This window comes from Herpailurus yagouaroundi, unplaced genomic scaffold (genome assembly GCF_014898765.1).
Source record: "Herpailurus yagouaroundi ecotype Mexico unplaced genomic scaffold, PumYag 139, whole genome shotgun sequence".
Taxonomy (NCBI): Eukaryota; Metazoa; Chordata; class Mammalia; order Carnivora; family Felidae; genus Herpailurus; species Herpailurus yagouaroundi.
The window spans coordinates 56164884-56185951 of record NW_024412394.1 but is presented as its reverse complement, the minus strand read 5'-3'; the positions used below and the strand labels follow the sequence as shown (position 1 = coordinate 56185951).

Here is a 21068-nt window from a genome sequence, read left to right as displayed (position 1 = left end):
TGAGGGACAGGGATCTTTGGGAGATTTCTCCAGGTACAACAGGGCTGGCAGGCACCATTTACCTCCCCTGCCCCCCAGCCTAGAAAAATGGACACCTGCAGGAATCAGCGCAGCATTTAGAGTCTCCATCTAGCTTGTTAAGAGCTCTTCCCACCACTACATTCTCCTGCAGACCAGCCCCTACATTCTGGCCTTGGCAGGAGTTTTCCAAAGCAGCAATATATAGACTACCTCCCACAGCAGAACAGTGCAAGTCTTGTTGACTCCTGCATTCTCGCATGGACCTGCTCCCTCCAGCACACCCTCCCAAAAGTCCATTCAAAGCGTCACCACAACGTGACTGTGCAAGCAACCCTGATAGGGGTCAAAATGACCCCAAAGTGACTCCTGCCCCAGGAGAGAGGAAGAAAAGCACACAAATTCATCTGACTATAGCCCCAGCAGACTGGGGCTGGGGTCAGACATATGGTCTGACTGAGTCCCACCCACCAACAAAATCTTCTTAGGAAACTACATTAAGGAGAGCACCCTCCAGTTCACTGCTAGTGCACTCCGATAAATGCCTGGCCTGATCCACCTCAAGCTCAGGGCAGTCTCAGAGTGGCCCACAAGCAAAACAGAGATGAAATCCTGTCCACATCAGGCAGAGAGCCATTGAAAGTGACTGGACTAAAGGTAAATGTAGCTCAACCACAACAATAGGGCACATACAATACACATAAGAGACATCCCATGAAGTGCCAGGTTCTGGTGAAAAAGCAACATAGCATTACAGGGCACCAGAGAGGCTCTTCAGAAGGCACTATGTCTCAGCATGAGACATAGCTTACTTTCCTAATACATAGAAACAGAGTTAGAAAAATTGAGGAGACAGAAGATTATGTCCCAAAGGAAGGAACAAGACAAAACCACAGCAAGAGACCTAAGTGAAACAGATACAAGTAATATGCCTGATAAATAATTTAAAGTAATGATCATAAAAATAATTGACTTAAGAAAAGAGTGGAAGACATCAGTGAGGTCTTCAACAGAGAGAAAACAAACAATCAGAGTTGAAGAACTCAATAACTGACATTAAAAACATATTAGATGGAATAAATAGTAGACTACAGGAATCAGGAGAACAGTTCAGTGACCTGGAGGCCAGGGTAATGGAAAGCAACCAAGCTGAATAGAAGAGAGAGAAAAAAATAATAATGAGAATGAAGAAATGAAGGAACACCATCAAGCTTAATAACATTTACATTACAGGGATCCTAGCAGGAGAAGAGAGAGAAAAGGGGGCAGAAAATTTATTTGAAGAAATAATAGCTGAAAACTTCTCCAATCTGGGGAAGGAAACAAATCTAGATCCAGGAGCCACAGGGAGCCCTCAGCAAATTCAACCCAAGGAGGTCCAGAAAAAGGCACATGGTGGGGCACCTGGGTGACTCAGTTAAGCATCCTGCTCTTGATTTCAACTCAGGTCATGATCTCATAGTTCGTGACTTTGAACCCCTCATCATACTCTATGCTGACAAGCATGGAGACTGCTTGGGATTCTGTCTCCCTTTCTCTCTGCTCTTTCCCTCTCGCATGCTCTCTCAAAAATAAACATTTTTTTTAAAGGCACATAGTAATTAAAATGGCAAAAAATTGTGATGAAGACAGAATTTTAATATCAGCAAAAGAAAACAGTTATATACAAGGAAAACCCCAAAAGGCTATCAGCTGATTTTTTCAGCAGAAACTCTATAGGCCAGAGGGGAGTGGTATGATATATTCAAAGTGCTAAAAAAAAGAAGAAGAAAACCTTCAGCCAAATACACTGTCCAGCAAGGCTATCATTCAGAATAGGAGAGGTGTGAGTTTCTGAGACAAACAAAAATTAAAAAAATTCATGACCACTAAACCAGCCTTACAAGAAATGTAAAAAGGGACTCTTTGAGTAGAAAGGAAAGACCATAAGCAGGAGTAAAAGCAGGAAGCACAAAAGCATTAAAATTAAAAATCAGCCAAGGAATTCACAAAATAAAAGGATGTAAATACCATGTACCTAAAATGTAGGGGAGAGAGGAGTAAAAGTTTTGTGCTTTTAAGGTGGGTTCAAACTTAAGCAACCATCAACTTAATATAAACTGCTATATGCATAAGATGTTATATACAAACTGAACAGTAACCACATATCAAAAACCAGTAATATATATGCGAAAAAAAAAAAAAGAGAAGAAATCCAAGTATATCACTAAAGAAAGGCAACAAACCATAAGAGAAGAAACCAAAACAAAGGAACAGGGAAGAACTACAAAAACAATAATAAAACAAGTAACAAAATGGCAATAAGGACATACCTATCAATAATTCCTCTGAATGTCAATGGACTAAACACTCCAATCAAAAGACAGAGATAATGGAATGGATAAAAAACAAACGCTATTTACATGCTGCCTACAAGGACTTATTTCAGACTTAAAGATACATGCAGACTGAAAGTAAAGGAATGGAAAGGCATTTATCATGGAAATGGAACGGAAAGAAAGCTGGGATAGCAATATTTATAGGAGACAGAATAAACTTGAAAACAAATTCTGTAACCAAAGACAAAGAATGACCTTACATAATCATAAACGGACAAGAATTGTAACAATTATAAATATTGATGCACATAAGAGTACCGAAATACATAAAGCAGCTAATTACAAACATAAAGGAAGTAATCAACAGTAATATAGTAAGAGGAGGGCACATTAAAACCCCATTTACACCAATCAGTAGATCATCCAAACAGAAAATCAACAAAGAAACAGTGGCTTTGAATGACACATTGGATGAGACAGGTCTAACAGACGCATTCAGAACATTCCATCCTAAAACAGCAGAATACACATTTTTTCAAGTGCACAGGGAGAATTCTACAGAACAGATCACATGTTAGGCCACAAAGCAAGTCTCAACAAATTCAAAAATACTTTAGTCATACTATGCATCTTTTCCAACCAGGACACTATAAAACTAGAAATGAACCACAAGAAAAAATTGAAGGGAACACAAATACATAAAGTTTAAATAACATGTTACTAAACAGTGAATGAGACAAGCAGAAATCAAGGAAAAAATCAAAGACACATTGGAGGGATACCTGGCTGGCTCAGCTGGTAAAGCATGCAACTCTAGATCTTGGTGTCGTGAGTTCAAGACCCAGATTGGGTGTACAGCTTATTAAAAAAAAGAAAGAAAGAAATACATAGAAACAAATGAAAATGATAACACAATGTTCCAAAATCTTTGGGATTCAGCAAATGGTCTTCTAAGAGGAAAGTTTATAGTAATAGAGGCCTACCTCATGAAGTAGGAGAAATCTAAAACAACCTAAGCTTAGACTCCACAGGGGCTAGAAAAAGAAGAATAAAACTCAAAAACAGTACAAGGGGTAAAATACAAAAAGACAAAACAAACAAAAAACAAAAACAGTACAAGGAAATAATAAAGATTAAAACAGAAATAAATACAAATATTCTCAAAGGTTTCTAATAAATAGAAGGGAACATTCCCAAACGTGTTTTTACAAGGCCAGCATTACCTAAATACCAAAACCACACAAGCACACTAAAGAAAATTACAGGCCAATATCCCTGAAGAATATAAAAGCAAAAATCCTGGGGCACCTGGGTGGCTCAGTTGGTTAAGCGTCTGACTTCCGCTCAGGTCATGATCTCACGGTCCGTGAGTTCGAGCCCCACGTCGGGCTCTGTGCTGACAGCTCAGAGCCTGGAGCCTGCTTCCGATTCTGAGTCTCCCTCTCTCTCTCTGACCCTCCCCCGTTCATGCTCTGTCTCTCTCTGTCTCAAAAATAAATAAACATTAAAAACAAATTAAAAAAAAAAAAGCAAAAATCCTCAAGAAAATAGTAGCACACTCAATTCAACAATACATTAAAAGTTTCATATATTGTGTTCAGGTAGGATTTATTCCAGCAATGAAAGGATGGTTCAACACGTGCAAATTAATTAATGTTATACATCACATTAACAAAATGAAGGATACAAAAACTCAAACAATAATCTAATTGATGCAGAAAAAGCATTTCACAAAATTCAGCATTCATTCATAATAAAAAAAAACTGTGTATATAGGGATCCCACCTCAACATAATAAAAGCTATATGACAAGTTTACAGCTAAAATAATTAACAGTGAAAAGCTAAAAGCTTTTTCTCTAAAGAACTTGACAAGTATGCTCATTATTGCCACTTTTATTCAACAATGTACTAGAAATCCTAGCCAAAGCAATTACACAAGAAATAAAAGACATCCAAATCAGAAAGGAAGACATAAAACTGTCTTCATTTGCAGATGATGTATTATATAGAAATTCTAATGACTCCAGAAAAAAAAACTATTAGAGCTAACAAATTCAGTAAAGAGACAAAATACAAAATCAATGTACAAAAATCAGTTGTGTTTCTATACACTAATAGCAAAGTATCAGAGAAATTAAGAAAGCAATCTCATTTATAATTGCAGCAAAAAGAATAAAATGTCAAGAAATAAAGTGAACCAGGGAGGAGAAAGATCTGTACACCAGAAACTATCAGATATTGATGAAAGAAATTGAAGAAGACACAATTAAATAGAAAGATATTCTGTGCTCACTGACTGGGGAAATTAATACTATTAAAATGTCTATACTATTAAAGCAATGTAATCCCTATCTTAATTCCAATGGCATTTTTCACAGAAAAAGAAAAAACAACTCTAAAATCTGTATGGAACCATAAAAGACCCCCAAAGGAGCCAAATCAATCTTAAAGCAGAAGAAAGTTTGAGTCATCACAAATTCTGGTTTCAAATATATTACAAAGTTATGGTAGATACAACAGTATGGTTTAAGTATAAAAATAGACACATAGATCAACAGGACAAAATTTGAGAGCCCAGAAGTAAACCCATATGAGTGTATGTGTGTGTGTGTGTGTGTGTGTGTGTGTACATTACACACACACACACACACACACACACACACTCAATTAATTTATGACAAAGGAGCCAAGAATATACAAATGAGAGAAAGAATAGTCTCTTCAATAAAAAGTGTTGGGAAAACTGGACAGACAGAAGCAAAACAATGAAATTAGACCCTTCTCTTTCACCATACTCAAAAATCAACTCAAAATGGATGAAAGACTTGGACATAAGACCCAAAACCATAAAAGTCTTAGAAGAAAACAGGGAAAACTCCTTGTCATTGGTCTTGGCAATGATTTTTTGGATTTGACACAAAGCAAAGGCAACAAAAGCAAAAATAAATAAGTAGGACCACATGAAATTAAAAAGTTTCTGTACACCAAAGGAAACCATCTGTACATCAAAGGAAAATGAAAGGCCAAACTACCAAATGGGAGAATATATTTTAAAATCATATATCTGGGGCGCCTGGGTGGCTCAGTCGGTTAAGCGTCCGACTTCAGCTCAGGTCACAATCTCGCGGTCCGCGAGTTCGAGCCCCGCGTTGGGCTCTGGGCTGATGGCTCAGAGCCTGGAGCCTGCTTCCGATTCTGGGTCTCCCTCTCTCTCTGCCCCTCCCTCATTCATGCTCTGTCTCTCTCTGTCTCAAAAATAAATAAACGTTAAAAAAAATTAAAATCATATATCTGATAAGGGATTAATATCCAAAACACTATAAAGAACTGCTACAACTCAACAGAGAAAAACAGTCTGATTGAAAAGGAACAGAAGATCTGAACAGACATTTTTCCAAAGACAACATAAAAATGATGAGCAGGTATGTCACAAGGTGCTCAACATCACTAATCATCAGGGAAATGGTAATCAAAACCACAATGAGTTATCACCTCACACCTGTTAAAATGGCTATCATCAAAAAGATAAGAAATAACAAGTGTTGGTGAGGATTTGGAGAAGAGGAAACCCTTGCATACTGTTGGTCCAACTATAAATTGGTACAGTCACTACAAAAAACAGTATGGAGGTGTTCTCAAAAAATTTAAAATGAAACTACCATATGATCCATACCACGTCTGAGTATCTGAAGGAAATAAAATTATAAGTTTGAAAAGTTATCTGTACCTCCATCTTCACTGAAGCATTATTTACAATCACCAACACATAGAAAAAACCTAAATGTCCATTAATGAATGAATGGATAAGGAAATTGTTTTCATATACACATACACATGCAGAACACACACACACACGAATAATATTCAGCCATGAAAAGGAAGGTAATCTGCCATTTGCAACATGGGTGGACCTTATAGTGTTTATGGTACATAAATCAGACAGGAAAAGATAGATACTGTATGATCCCACCTGATAGGGTGGTTCGAAGCAGTCTCTAGGTACCCTAGCTGGCATATTGCCTCAGTGAGCCTTGGGCCCCTAGCCCACACCTGCCCCAGCTCCCTGACCAAGACGGCCCTAGTGCAGCACATAAGACATCCTTAGCAAGCACTCACTACAGCTCCAGCCATCACTCCAAATTACTGCAGCAACATTCTAGGTCCAAACCACTTCAACTCCAGAGGACTTGCCAGGATACCCCCTGCCCATGCCTCACCTAGGTTTCTGCTGCTCTACTATCATGCCCTGTGCAGAATGCCCCAGGCCACCCTAACCACATCTGCCTTGACTCCAGCCACCACCAGGACACCCTTGTGTGGAACACTCTGGGATACCCTTTCCCCCCTGTCAGCTTCAACTATACTGCCAAAATATCTTCTGTGCAGAGAGTACTGAGACCCCCCTGATCCCCCACCCCCACCCAGTACGCACACACTTCAGTCTGAGCTATCATGCCATGTTGGCCTCTGCAGCAAGTCCCAAAAATGCCCTGACCAGGGCATTCAGCTCAGGCCTTCCCAAAGCAGCCCCAGCACAGAATGTCCTGGCACCCCCAGGCCACACTAGCCACAGCTCCATTTCAGTTAGCCAAAGTCACCAGGCACACAGTCTACACAGGGGAAAACCATATACAAGACTATTCCTTTGAGTTTAGGAGAAGTAACTGTTCTGCCTAATTCATAAAAATAAATACAGAAAATCAATCAAAATGAGGTGACAGGATATGTTCCAAATAAAAAAAAATAAGACAAAATTTTAGAAAAAGAACTAAATAGAACAGAGATAACCAATTTACCTGATAAAAGAGTTCAAAATAATAGTCCTAAAGATACTCACTGGACTGGGAAAAAGAGTGGATAAACGTAGTGAGAACTTTAATAAAGAGAAAACATAAAAAAATAACCAATCAGAGTTGAAGAATAACTGAAATGAAATACATACTAGAGGAAATCAATAGTACATCAGTGGATGTAGAATGGGTCAGCATTTTGGAAGACAGGTTAATAGGAAGCACTCAAGATGAGCAGCATAAAGAAAAAAGAATTTTAAAAAGCAAAATTAGGTTAAGAGACCTTCTGAGACACCATCAAGTGAACAAACATTCACCTCATAGGGATCCCAAGGAAGAGAGAGGAAAAGGGGAAGAAATCTTTTTTTTTTTTAAGAAACAATAGCTGAAATCTTCCCTAACCTAGGGGAGAAAATAGATATCTAGGCCCAGGAAGCACAAAAACTTTGAAACAAAATGAACCCAAAGAGATCAACACCAAGACACATAATAATTAAAATGTCAAAGATTAAAGATAAAAAGATAATTTTAAAAACAGCTAGGGAGAAGCAACTATTTATATACATGGAAAACCGCAGGAGGCTATCAGCTGATTTTTCAGCAGAAACTTTATAGTCAAAAGGCAGTGGCAAGATATATTCAAAGTGCTGAAAGGAAAAAGCCTACAACCTAGAATATTCTATCTCGCAAGGTGATCTTTCAAAATTGAGATGAGATAGAGTTTCCCAGACAAATAAAAGTTAAGAGTTCATCACCGCAAAACCACCCTTACAAGAAATGTTAAAGGGACTTCTTTAAATGGAAGAGATGATAATTAGGAGAAAACTATGAAAGCAAAAACTGTGACGAGTAAAAGCAAATACACAGTAAAAGTAGTAGAGAAATCAATCATAAAGCTAGTATGAAGGTTAAAAAACAAAAGTCATAAAATCAATAATATCCTAAAAATTAGTTAAGGGGACTCACAAAATAAAAAAAGATATAAAATATGACTACATACATAAAATGTGGAGCAGGGAGTAAAATTAAAGTTCTTTTAGAATGTGTTCAAACTTGGGGAGCATGGGTGGCTCAGTCTGTTAAGCATCTAACTTCAGGTCAGGTCATGATCTCACGGTTCATGAGTTCGAGCCCCACATCAAGTTCTGTGCTGACAACTCAGAGCCTGGAGCCTGCTTCAGATTCTGTGTCTCCGTCTCTCTCTGCCCCTTCCCCCATTCACACTGTCTCTCTCAAATAAAACAAACGTTAAAAAAAAAAAAATAATGTATTCAAACTTAAGTGACCATCAACTTAATATAGACTACTATATACTTTAGATGCTGTATATGAACTTCATGGTAACCAAAACCAAAAAACTAAAACAGATACACAAAAAATAAAAAGAAAGCCAAGCATTACACTAAAGAAAGTCATCAATCACAAGAACAGAGAGAAAGAAATAAAGTAACAGAGGAATTACAAAAACAACTAAAAAACAATAAAATGCAAAATGCATACCTATCAATAATTACTTTGTTTTATTTATTATTTTTTTTTAAATTTACATCCAAATTAGTTAGCATATAGTGCAACAATGATTTCAGGAGTAGATGCCTTAATGCCCCTTATCCATTTAGCCCATCCCCCCTCCCACAATCCATCCAGCCACCCTCAGTTTGTTCTCCATATTTATGAGTCTCTTCTGTTTTGTCCCCCTCCCTGTTTTTATATTATTTTTGTTTCCCTTCCCTTATGTTCATCTGTTTTGTCTCTTAAAGTCCTCATATGAGTGAAGTCATATGATTTTTGTCTTTCTCTAATTTCACTTAGCATAATACCCTCCAGTTCCATCCATGTAGTTGCAAATGGCAAGATTTCATTTTTTGATGGCCTAGTAATACTCCATTGTATATATATACCACATCTTCTTTATCCATTCATCCATTGATGGACATTTGGGCTCTTTCCATACTTTGGCTATTGTTGATAGTGCTGCTCTAAACATGGGGATGCACGTGTCCCTTCGAAACAGCACACCTGGATCCTGTGGATAAATGCCTACTAGTGCAATTGCTGGGTCATAGGGTAGTTCTATTTTTAGTTTTTTGAGGAACCTCCATACTGTTTTCCAGAATGGCTGCACCAGCTTGCATTCCCACCAACAATGCAAAAGAGATCCTTTTTCTCTTCATCCTCGCCAACATCTGTTGTTGCCTGAGTTGTTAATGTTAGCCCTTCTGACAGGTGTAAGGTGGTATCATTGTGGTTTTGATTTGCATTTCCCGGATGATGAGTAATGTTGAACATTTTTTCATGTGTTGGTTGGATGTCTTCCTTAGACAAGTTTCTATTCATGTCTTTCGCCCATTTCTTCACTGGATTATTTTTTGGGTGTTGAGTTTAATAAATTCTTTATAGATTTTGGATACTAACCCTTTAACTGATATGTAATTTGCAAATATCTTCCCCCATTCTGTCGGTTGCCTTTTAGTTTTGCTGATTGTTTCCTTCACTGTGCAGAAGCTTTTTATTTTGATGAGGTCCCAGTAGTTCATTTTTGCTTTTGTTTCCCTTGCCTTCAGAGACGTGTTGAGTAAGAAGTTCCTGTGGCCAAGGTCAAGGAGGTCTTTGCCTGCTATCTCCTGGAGGATTTTGATGGCTTCCGGTCTTACATTTAGATCTTTCATCCATTTTGAGTTTATTTTTGCATATGGTGTAAGAAGGTGGTCCAGGTTCATTCTTCTGCATGTCGCTGTCCAGTTTTCCCAGCACCACTTGCTGTCTTTATTCCACTGGATATTCTTTCGTGCTTTGTCAAAGATTAGTTGCCCATACATTTGTGGGTCCATTTCTGGGTTCTCTATTCTGTTCCATTGATCTGAGTGTCTGTTCTTGTGCCAGTACCATACTGTCTTGATGATTACAGCTTTGTAATACATTTTGAAGTCTGGGATTGTGATGCCTGCAGGTTTGGTTTTCTTTTTCAGAATTGATTTGGATATTCAGGGTCTTTTGTGGTTCCATACAAATTTAAGGATTATTTGTTCTAGCCCTGTGAAGAATGCTGGTGTTACTTTGATAGGGATTATGTTGAATATGTAGATTGCTTTGGGGTAATATCGACATTTTAACAATATTTGTTCTTCCTATCCAGGAGCATAGAATCTTTTTCCATTTTTTGTGTCTTCAATTTCTTTCATAAGCTTTCTATAGTTTTCAGTGTATAGGTTTTTCACCTCTTTGGTTAGGTTTACTCCTAGGTATTTTATAGTTTTTTCTGCAACTGTAAATGGGATTGATTCCTTGATTTCTCTTTCTGCTGCTTCATTGTTGGTGTATAGGAAGGCAACCGATTTCTGTGCATTGATTTTAGATCCTGCAACTTTGCTGAATTCATGAATCAGTTCTAGCAGTTCTTTGGTGGAATCTTTGGGTTTTCCATATAGAGTATCATGTCATCTGCGAAGAGTGAAAGTTTGACCTCCTCCTGGCCAATTTGGATGCCTTTTATTTCTTTGTGTTGTCTGATTGCAGAGGCTAAGGCTTCCAATACTATGTTGAATAACGGTGCGAGAGTGGACATCCCTGTCTTGTTCCTGACGTTAGGGGAAAAGCTCTCAGTTTTTCCCCATTGAGGATGATATTAGCATTGGGTCGTTCATATATGACTTTTATGATCTCGACGCATGACCCTTTTATCCCTACTTTCTTGAGGGTTTTTATCAAGAAAGGATGGTGTATTTTGTCGAATGTTTTCTCAGCACCTTCAATAATTAAATGTAAATGGTCTATACATTTCAAAGGACATAGAGTGATACAATTGATTTAAAAAAAAAAAAGACTCATCTATGTGCTGCCAATAAGAAACTCACTTTAAACCTAAAGATACATACAGCCTGAAAATGAAGGAAAAAGATATTCCAGGCAAATAGAAAAGAAAAGAAACAGGAAGTAATAGTTACATTAGATAAAACTGACTTTAAAACAAAGACTATAACAAAACAAGAGAATTACATAATGATAAAGAGAATCAAACAAATAGATATAACAATTTTAATTCTCTTTGCAGCCAATATTTAAGCACCTAAATGAATAAATTAAATATTAATTATTAATAAATTATAACTTATTAATTATAGATTAAATTTATAATTACATAAATTAAATAATAATTAAATATTAACATAAATGGAGAAATTGACATCATAAAATAATAGTAGGGGACTTTAACTTCCCATTTACAGCAATGGGTAGACCATCCAGACAGAAAATCAATAAGGAAACAGTATCTTTGAATGATCCATTAGACAGATATATACAAAACATCCTATCCCAGACCAACAGAATGCAGATACTTTTTAAGTGCTCATGGAACATTCTCCAGGATTGATCACATGTTAGGTCACAAAACAGTCTCAGTATTTTTAAGAATACCAAAGTCATATCAGTCGTCTTTTCTGACCACAACAGAAAGAAACTAGAAATTAATTACAAGAAAAGCATAAATATATCGAGGCTAACCAACATGCAACTACACAACCTATGGATCAATGAGGAAATCAAAGAGGAAATGAAAAAAAAATACACGGGGACAAATGAAAATAAAAACACAACAGTCAAAAATCTTTGGGACACTGGGACACAGGGGCACCTCAGTGGCTCAGTGGGTTAAGTGTCCATCCTTTTCTTGGTTTCAGTTCAGGTCATGATCTCAGAGTTTGTGGGATCGGGCCCCACGTTGGGCTCTGCACTGACAACACAGAGCCTGCTTGAGATTCTCTCTCTCCCACTCTCTCTGCCCCTCCACCACTCACACTCTCTCTCACTCTCAAACAACCTTAAAAAAAAAAATCTTTGAGGGGCGCCTGGGTGGCGCAGTCGGTTAAGCGTCCGACTTCAGCCAGGTCACGATCTCGCGATCCGTGAGTTCGAGCCCCGCGTCGGGCTCTGGGCTGATGGCTCAGAGCCTGGAGCCTGTTTCCGATTCTGTGTCTCCCTCTCTCTCTGCCCCTCGCCCATTCATGCTCTGTCTCTCTCTGTCCCAAAAATAAATAAACGTTGAAAAAAAAAATTAAAAAAAAAAAAATCTTTGAGACACAGCTAAATCAGTTCTAAGAGGGAAATTTATAGCAATACAGGGATACTTCAAGAACAAGAAATATCTGTGATAAACAATCTAACCTTACACCTAAAAGAAATAGAAAAAGAAGAGTGAACAAAACCAGTGTTAGTAGAAGGAGGGAATAACAGGTTAGAGCAGAAATAAATGAAATAGAGACTAAAAATACATATATGAGGGGCGCCTGGGTGGCACAGTCGGTTAAGCGTCCGACTTCAGCCAGGTCACGATCTCGCAGTCCCTGAGTTTGAGCCCCGCGTCAGGCTCTGGGCTGATGGCTCAGAGCCTGGAGCCTGTTTCCGATTCTGTGTCTCCCTCTCTCTCTGCCCCTCCCCCGTTCATGCTCTGTCTCTCTCTGTCCCAAAAATAAATAAACGTTGGGAAAAAAAATTTTTTTTTTAAAAAATTAAAAAAATAAAAAAATAAAAATACATATATGAAAGATCAATGAAGAGCTAGTTCTTGAACAGAAAACAAAATTGATAGCCCTTTAGCCAGACTCATCAAGAAAAAAGGAGAGGACAGAAAGAGTGTCAGAAACAAAGGAGAAATAACAACTGACACCACAGAAATACAAAGGATTATAAGAAACTACTATAAAAAGTTATATGCCAACAAATTGGACAACCTAGAAGAAACAGTAAATTTCTAGTAACATATACTCTTACAAAACTGAATCAGGAAGAAACAGAAAATATGAACAGACCAATTACTAGTAATGAAATCTAATCAGTAATGAAAAAAGTTCCAGCAAACTGAAGTCCAGAAACAGATGGGTTCACAAGTGAATTCTACCAACTAAGTTAATACTTATTCTTCTCAAACTATTCTAAAAAATAGAAGGGGAGGGGCGCCTGGGTGGCGCAGTTGGTTAAGCGTCCGACTTCAGCCAGGTCACGATCTCGCGGTCCGTGACTTCAAGCCCCGCGTCAGGCTCTGGGCTGATGGCTCAGAGCCTGGAGCCTGTTTCCGATTCTGTGTCTCCCTCTCTCTCTGCCCCTCCCCCGTTCATGCTCTGTCTCTCTCTGTCCCAAAAATAAACGTTGAAAAAAAAATTAAAAAAATAAATAAAATAAAATAAAAAATAGAAAGGGAAGGAAGACTTCCAAATATATTCTATAAGGTAAGGCCAGCATTGCCCTGATACCAAAACTAGACAAAGATACCACAAGGAAAGAAAGCTACAGGCCAATATCCATAATGAACACAGATAAAAAAAATCTTTTTAAGGAATTTTACTAGTTTATTTATTTATTTTGAGAGGGAGAGAGAGAGAGAGAGAACAGGTTGTGGAACAGCAGAGAGAAGGAGAGTCAGAATCCCAAGCAGACCCCTTGCCATCAGCACAGAGCCCACTGTGGGGCTTGAACCCACAATTTGTGACATCATGACCTGAGCCGAGATCAAGAGTAACACACTTAACTGACTGCACTACCCAGATGCCCACAGATACAAAAATTCTCAACAAAAGATGGGCAAACTGAATTCAACAACAATAAAAAAAAAAAATGATTCATTGAAACAATCAAGAGGAATTTATTCAGGGGATGCATGAATGATTCAATATTCACAAATCAGTCAGCGTGACATACCACATTAACAAAGGATAAAAATCCTGTTAAAAATTTTTTTTAAAAAAGGGGCGCCTGGGTGGCTCAGTCGGTTGAGTGTCCGACTTCGGCTCAGCTCATGATCTCGCGCTCCGTGAGTTCGAGCTCCACGTCCAGCTCTGTGCTGACAGCTCAGAGCCTGGAGCCTGCTTCGGATTCTGTGTCTCCCTCTCTCTCTGGCCCTCCCCCCATTCATGCTCTGTCTCTCTCTGTCTCAAAAATAAATAAATGTTAAAAAAAAAAACCACAGGATAAAAATCATATGATCATCTCAATAGATGCAGAACAAGCATTTGACAAAATTCACCATCCATTCAAGACAAAATGTCTCAACACAGTGGGTTTAGGGAGAACACACCTCAATATAGTAGAAGCCAGATATTACAAACCCACAACTAACATCATACTCAGTAGGGAAAAATAGAGCTTTTTCTCTAGATCAGAATCAAAACAAGGATATCTACTCTTGCCCCTGGTATTCAATAAAGTAATGGAAGTCCTAGCCACAGCAATTAGAAAACAATAAATAAAAAGCATCCAAGTTGGTAAGGAAGATGTAAAGCTGTCACTAATTGCAGATGACATGATACTATACATAGAAAACTCTAAAGGCTCCACCAAAAAACTATTAAAACTGATGAATGAATTCAGTAGGGTCACAGAATACAAAATTAACATATATAAATGTGTTGCATTGCTATACACTAATAACAAAGTAGCAGAATGGAAATTAAGCAGACAATTCCAAATGCATCAAAAGGAATACGTAGGAATAAATAATTAGGTGAAAGACCTGTACTCTGAAAACTATAAGATATTAATGAGAGAAATTGAAAACAACACAAACAAATGGAAAGATATACCATGTTAATGCCTGAATATCATTAAAATGTCTATACTATCCAAAGAAATCTACATATTCAATGCAATCCTATTAAAAAAACCAACAGCATTTTGGGGCACCTCGCTAGCTAGGTCAGTTGAGCAGACATCTACTCTTGATTTTGGCGCAGGTCATGATCCCAGGGTCATGGGATGAAACCCTGCATTGGGCTCCATGCTTAGCATATTAAGATTCTTTCTCCCATTGCCCCTTTCCCTTACTCGTACTCTAAAATTAAAACAAACAAACAAAAACAGTATTTTTCATAGAACTAGAGAAATAATACTAAAATTTGTATGGAATCACAAAAGACCCAGAATAACAAAAGCAAACTTATGAAAGAAGAACAAAACTGGAGATATCACAATCCCACATTTCAAGATAGACTATAAAGCTATCCTAATCAAAACAGTATGGGACTGCTACAAAAATAGACATGGATCAATGCATCAGGATGAGAGAAGCCAGAAATAAACCCACACTCGTAAGATCAATTAATCTATAACAAAGGAGGCAAAAGTATACATGGAGAAAAGTTTCTTCAATAAATAGTTTTGGGAAAACTGGACAGCTACATGTAAAAGAATGAAATTGGACCACTTTCTTACATCACACATAAGAAATACACTCAAAATGCATTAAAGATCTAAATGTGAGACCCAAAATCATAAAACTCCTAGAAGAAAACATATGCAGTAATCTCTTAGGCATTGGTCTTAGCCACATATTTTTATGTATGTTTTCTCAGGCAAGGGAAACAAAAGCAAAAATAAACTATTGAGGCTGTAACAAAATAAAAAGCTTTTGCACAGTGAAAGAAACCATCAACAAAATGTAAAGGCAACCAACTTAATGGGAAAATATATTTGCAAATGATATATCCAATAAGGGGTTAATCTCCAAAATATATAAAGAATTTATACAACTCAACACCAAAAAAAATTTTTTGATTAAAAAATGGGTAGAGAACCTGGATAGACAGTTTTCCAAAAAAGACATTACAGATGGTCAACAGACATATGAAAAGATGCTCAACATCACTTATCAACGAAACACAAGTCAAAATCACAATGAAATATCACCTCACACCAGTGATAATGGCTAGTATCAAAAAGTCAAGAAATAATGAGTGTTGACAAGGATGTGGAGAAAAGGGAATCCTTATGCACTACTAGTGGGAATGTAAGTTGGTGCAAACACTATGGAAACTGTATGGAGATTCCTCAAAAATTTTTAAATAGAAATGCCATATGATTCAATAATTCCACTACTGGCTATTTACCCAAAGAATACAAAAACACAAATTCGAAAAGTTACCCCTATGTTTACTGCAGCATTATTTATAATAATAGCCAAGATATGGAAGCAACCCAAGTGTCCACTAATTAATAAAGTAATAAAGAAAATATATATACAATGGAATATCACTCAATCATAAAAAAATAAGACCTTGCCATTTGTGACAACATGGATGGACCTAGAGAATATTATGCTAAATGAAGTAAGTCAGACAGAGAAAGATATATACCATATGATTTCACTTTTGTGTGGAATCTAAAAAAACAAAACAAATATATAAAACAGAAAGAGACCCATATATACAAAGAACAAATTAGTGGTTTCCAGAGAGAAGGTGGGTGTGTGAGCTGGGCAAAACGGATAATGGGGAGCGGGACATACAGGCTTCCAGTTATGGAATGAATAAGGCATGAGAATAAAAGGCACAGCATAGGGAATAGTCAATGGTATTGTAATAGCATTGCATGGTGATACATGTTAGTTAACACTGGTGGTGAGCATAGCATAATGTATAGAACTGTTGAATCACTAGGCTATACACCTGAAGCTAATGTAACATTGTGTCTCATGTATAGTTCAATAAAAAAGAAACTTCTACTTATAAGATAAATAAATCTTGGGGATATAATGTACAGCATGGTAACTACAATTACCCATACTGTATTGAATATTTGAAAGTGGCTAGGAGAGTAGATTTTAAAAGTTCTCCTCACAAACAGAAAACTCTTGTAACTATGTGAGGTTATGAATGTTAACTAAATTTATTTTGGTGATTATTTATCAATATATACATATACAACATTTTTACATACCTTGAACTAATACATTTAATGTTAATATTTCAATAAACTACAAACAACACTATCTCCTAACTATTCAATCCAGAACTCACATCCATTAGGACCAGCTTGCTTATTATGTTGTCATATTTATGCTACCCCTGCTGACATAGATATACTTAATAGAAGTATGTTAGATACCCTGACAAACCTCTGGCAAGACAAATCAAGAGAAGAGGAAAAATAAAAATCAATATTATGAATATAATGGGGGATATAACTAAGCAGTAACAAAACAACTAGTCACTAACAATTTTGAAAACTTAGACAACATGGAAAAGTTTCTTGAGAAAATATATATACCTTATGAGATGGGACTGTAGAAAAAATTAAAATCTTGGATAGTCCTGCAACTATTAAAGATAATGAAGCAGTGGTTAAAAACATTCCCCCAAGAGTGAGGTTAGATAATAAGAGTAGTTCTAAGGATATAGATTTTTCTGGATATCAAGAGAAAAATCAGGCCTAATACATGTCAATAACATCAGAGAACATGTAAAACAGAAAAACAATAGTAAGAATTATAAAAAAATAAAATAATAAAACCTTGAATATGTATATCAGCAAAAGCTATTGCTTTTCTGAAAAGCTCAGGGGGCAATTTGCCTCCCCTGGGCTGCTCACGTGCTGATGTGCCAGGGCTGTTCTCTGGGGAAGAGGCTACCTCCATCAGACTAACCATAAACCACCACTGCTCACAACTTCTGCCAGGAAGGAAGAACACCTTAGTAGGTGGAATTGAATGAAATGAACAAATTGCAATAGAGAAAATAAAGCAACTGAGTGGAAAGGAGGCATTTGTAAAGTTTTGGGAGTGTGAAAGTACTATTACCAAAGATTTCGAGATTTTCTTGGTTTAGGAGAAAAAGAAAGGTATCCCACTTTCCCCATTTTCAGGATATATTACGCAGTAAAACCTTGGCTTGCAGGCCTAATTCATTCTGGAACCATGCTTGTAATCCAAAGCACTCGTATATCAAAGTGAATTTCAAGAACCATTGGCTCAGCTGTGATCATGTGACATTCGGCGTCACATACTACTTGTATTGCAAGACATCACTCATTTATGAAGTTAAAATTAGAAACGTTTGCTCATCTTGCATGACACTCGCAACCCAAGGTTTTACTGTATATATTTTCAAAGCTCCTCCCCACCTTTACTTTCAGTAGGGCTCAATAATTTATTAGACATCATTTTTAGGAAGCAGGATGAAGTTTAGTGACTGAACTAGCTACACAAAGGGAGCTCAAACCTCTTTCTAGGAGTAAATATCTCTTTCTTCAGTAGCAGCACTGCAAAAAGTAACCTCACTGAACCACCTGAACAAACTTCAAAAGGAACTTCAACCACTCACCTGGATACAAGCCAGAGGCTCATTTGTCCAAATCGAATATCCACCAACTAAATATATTCTCTCATTATGGACAGCAACTCCAGATTCATTTTGGCCTAAAGTAAATTGAATGAAAAGAAAAAATAAATCCATTTTCCTTACATGTCTTAATTAACCCTTTTGCCACTGAGGGATACAATTTCCCCCTGTGGCACACTTGTATGCTCCACAGGATTTTCGCAGCAACTAATCACTGCCTCCCAGTACTCAGAGGGAAGAATTAACCACTCCTTCACAGAGAACGAATCTGTGTCAGGTCAGAACCAAGCCAAAACACGTACTAGCCAGCCAGGTTAGTAAATACAGCATTAAATGCAGCAATAATAAGCAATAACAAAATAAGAGTTCTATAGTATGTTGTATGCCATTAACTTACAGTGGTGGAAATAAGGTATATTTTCGAAATGCAAAATACCTCTTGTACCTACAAATGCTTTAAGGCAAGTGCTTACATTTGTAAAGTAACAGCTGCAACCCCAAGAAGCCAATAAAACAGAGCCATGCCCCCACTGTCCCCCAAATGAAGACAAATGACAGAAAAGATTGATAAAGTTACTACCCTCCTTTTTATTTATTTATTTTTTTCCACATACTCAACAGTTTTAAGACTACATTAAAGTTCCCGATCTGGGACCAGCTGGGGTAGTCCCTAGATACTGACACGCCAAAACGATGAAAGGTTCCTCCCCCATTTAAAAAAGAAGACAGAATAACTCACTACCACATATTCTTCCCTGGAGGCTATCAGAGAGTGAGATAGTCTCTTTTTATTGATGGGCTGACACAGGACTGACTGTGGTAATAAATAAGCTGGATCCTATGGCAGACAGAATCGCAGATCCAGGGACCAAGGGGCTGAGGTACTACTATAGCAACTCAGAGAGAGTGAAGTCCTTGTAGGTGGGCCCCAAAGATCATTTTCACAAAAACAAGAGCTCCACGCAAGGCATATAACCCTTTCACATTGGCACTCAGTGTTGCCTCCCCAGCCGTAGCCATGAGTGGTTGAGCATCCACTTGGCATATTAAGATGTCCTCAGGTGTCAGTCCAGACCACCATTTTGGGCTTGTGATTTTCCTATTATTAGAGCAGCCTGGGAAGGACCTGATCCCCTTGGAGGTTTATAATACGAGCCAACAAGGGAAAGAAGGTTTTCAACTCCGTAAAAAAACGTCAGGGGTAAGTTGTTCACAGCTTACCTTTTATTCCCTTTTGAGATGAGGGTCCATACCTAGCGTTACTCTTGATAATGCTTGAAGGGGTATGTGGCCAGAAATACCACCAAACCCCTAGGCACAGAACTGCTCTAAGATTCCATTGTTAGAAGAATATAGCCAGAAACTGTATGTGACAGTAACAAATAATGAAGACTCTAGTCCTGAACTCAAATAAAAGAGGACCAAAAGTGAAAAGGAAAAAAAAAATCGCTTCTGTAAAGAGTTTTTAATTCTCTGGTTCCTCCTAACGATCAAAGTTCCTCTGTGAATACTTATTGACGAGAAAGGACGTGACATACCTCTCTCAGCCAAGCGAGAAGATGCACATAGGTAAGAGAGGCCCTGAGAAACTAGCTCAGTCACCTAATTGAGTGAAATTTTGTGAGATAAATAATGGGCTACCTTTCTGGTTAATAAAAGCAAGGTGTTCTGCCACCATGCACTTGATATTTAGAGATGCGCTGAAGACGTAAAAGAAAACAAGTGTGGCAATTTCTTGAATCTCTGCTTTTCCTGATTTACTTAGTCAAAGGTACTTGCCAGTCAACAGGTTGAAATTACAACGCGTCCACTGGTCGGTGTCTATGTTGTAAGAATCTATATGCCGCACAAGGATCCGGTCATTATTGTAGTCCAGGTCATTGCCTCCAAGAACATAAAGTTTTCTTTGAACAGCAGCCATGGAATGGTAGACCCTTCTCTGCAGCATAGGGCTGCGGCTTATCCATTTATTCTGGGGGAGGGAAAAAAAAAAAAAAAAGAAAGAAAGAAATTCAGGTGGATTCTGTTAACAGGCGACCTCCATGGCAGAAACAGCAGCGCCTCATTAGTAGCCAGGACTCTAATGTGTGTCAATCGCATTCTATTTGTTGCTTACAGATTGAAAGGTAGGAGTGTCTTACCTGAGAGCAAGTGTGGATGAACCATGTATGCCAATTTTATTTTGCAACTTACATAAGGCATTTCCTCCTGCTGCATTTTATAGGTTGCATTTTATAGGGCATTTTTCATTTTATAACGGGAGCCCATGGAAGTTTTCCTGATGGTTTATCACCCAAATGAGAAAACTTACACAAATTGTGGAAGAGTGAAAGCACCTGAGAGGCTCAGCTGGTTAAGTGTCCGACTCTTGATTTTGGGTCAGGTCATGATCTCAGAGTTTGTTGACCTTGGGCTCTGTGCTGATGGTGTGGAACATGCCTGGGATTTTCTCTCTCTCCCTCTCTCTCTCCCCACCCCCACACATACTGTCAATCTCTTGCTCTCAAAAATAAATAAATAAAACATTAAAAAAAAAAAAAAAGAAAGAAAGAAAACAGGCTCTGGATCCAGAATGCCTAAGTTTGTAACCTTTGTGTGACACCAAGCAATTTACTTAACCTCACTGTGCCTGTTTCCTTGTCTTTAAAGTGGGGGGAATCATACCTTACCTGACAAGCTTGTTGTGAGAATTAAATTAGTTAATACTCATGAAACATTTAGAAGAGTGTTGTCACACTTTTAAAAAATTATTGTGATAATAATCCTTGGCCACCCAAGGCCTCTACATAAGCTAGGGTTAGGGTGACTTTGCTGTTCTGTCCAAAATTAAACTTC

General features: G+C 37.7%; 1 protein-coding gene across 9 annotated transcripts in view; it reads right to left on the bottom strand.

Annotated features, from left to right (window-relative positions):
* KLHL32 (kelch like family member 32) overlaps positions 1-21068 on the bottom strand; it is a 249371-nt gene that overhangs the window by 17703 nt on the left and 210600 nt on the right. For 7 of the 9 annotated variants that reach the window (XM_040474214.1, XM_040474216.1, XM_040474217.1 and 4 more), the window contains 2 exons: positions 20013-20205; positions 18216-18310 (listed from right to left, as the gene is read on the bottom strand). In XM_040474214.1, coding sequence (XP_040330148.1) covers positions 18216-18310; positions 20013-20205 — 288 coding nt within the window. Of the gene's footprint in view, positions 1-18215; positions 18311-20012; positions 20206-21068 lie in introns of those variants that run through there. The other 2 variants (XR_005789913.1, XR_005789915.1) reach the window with 1 other exon arrangement.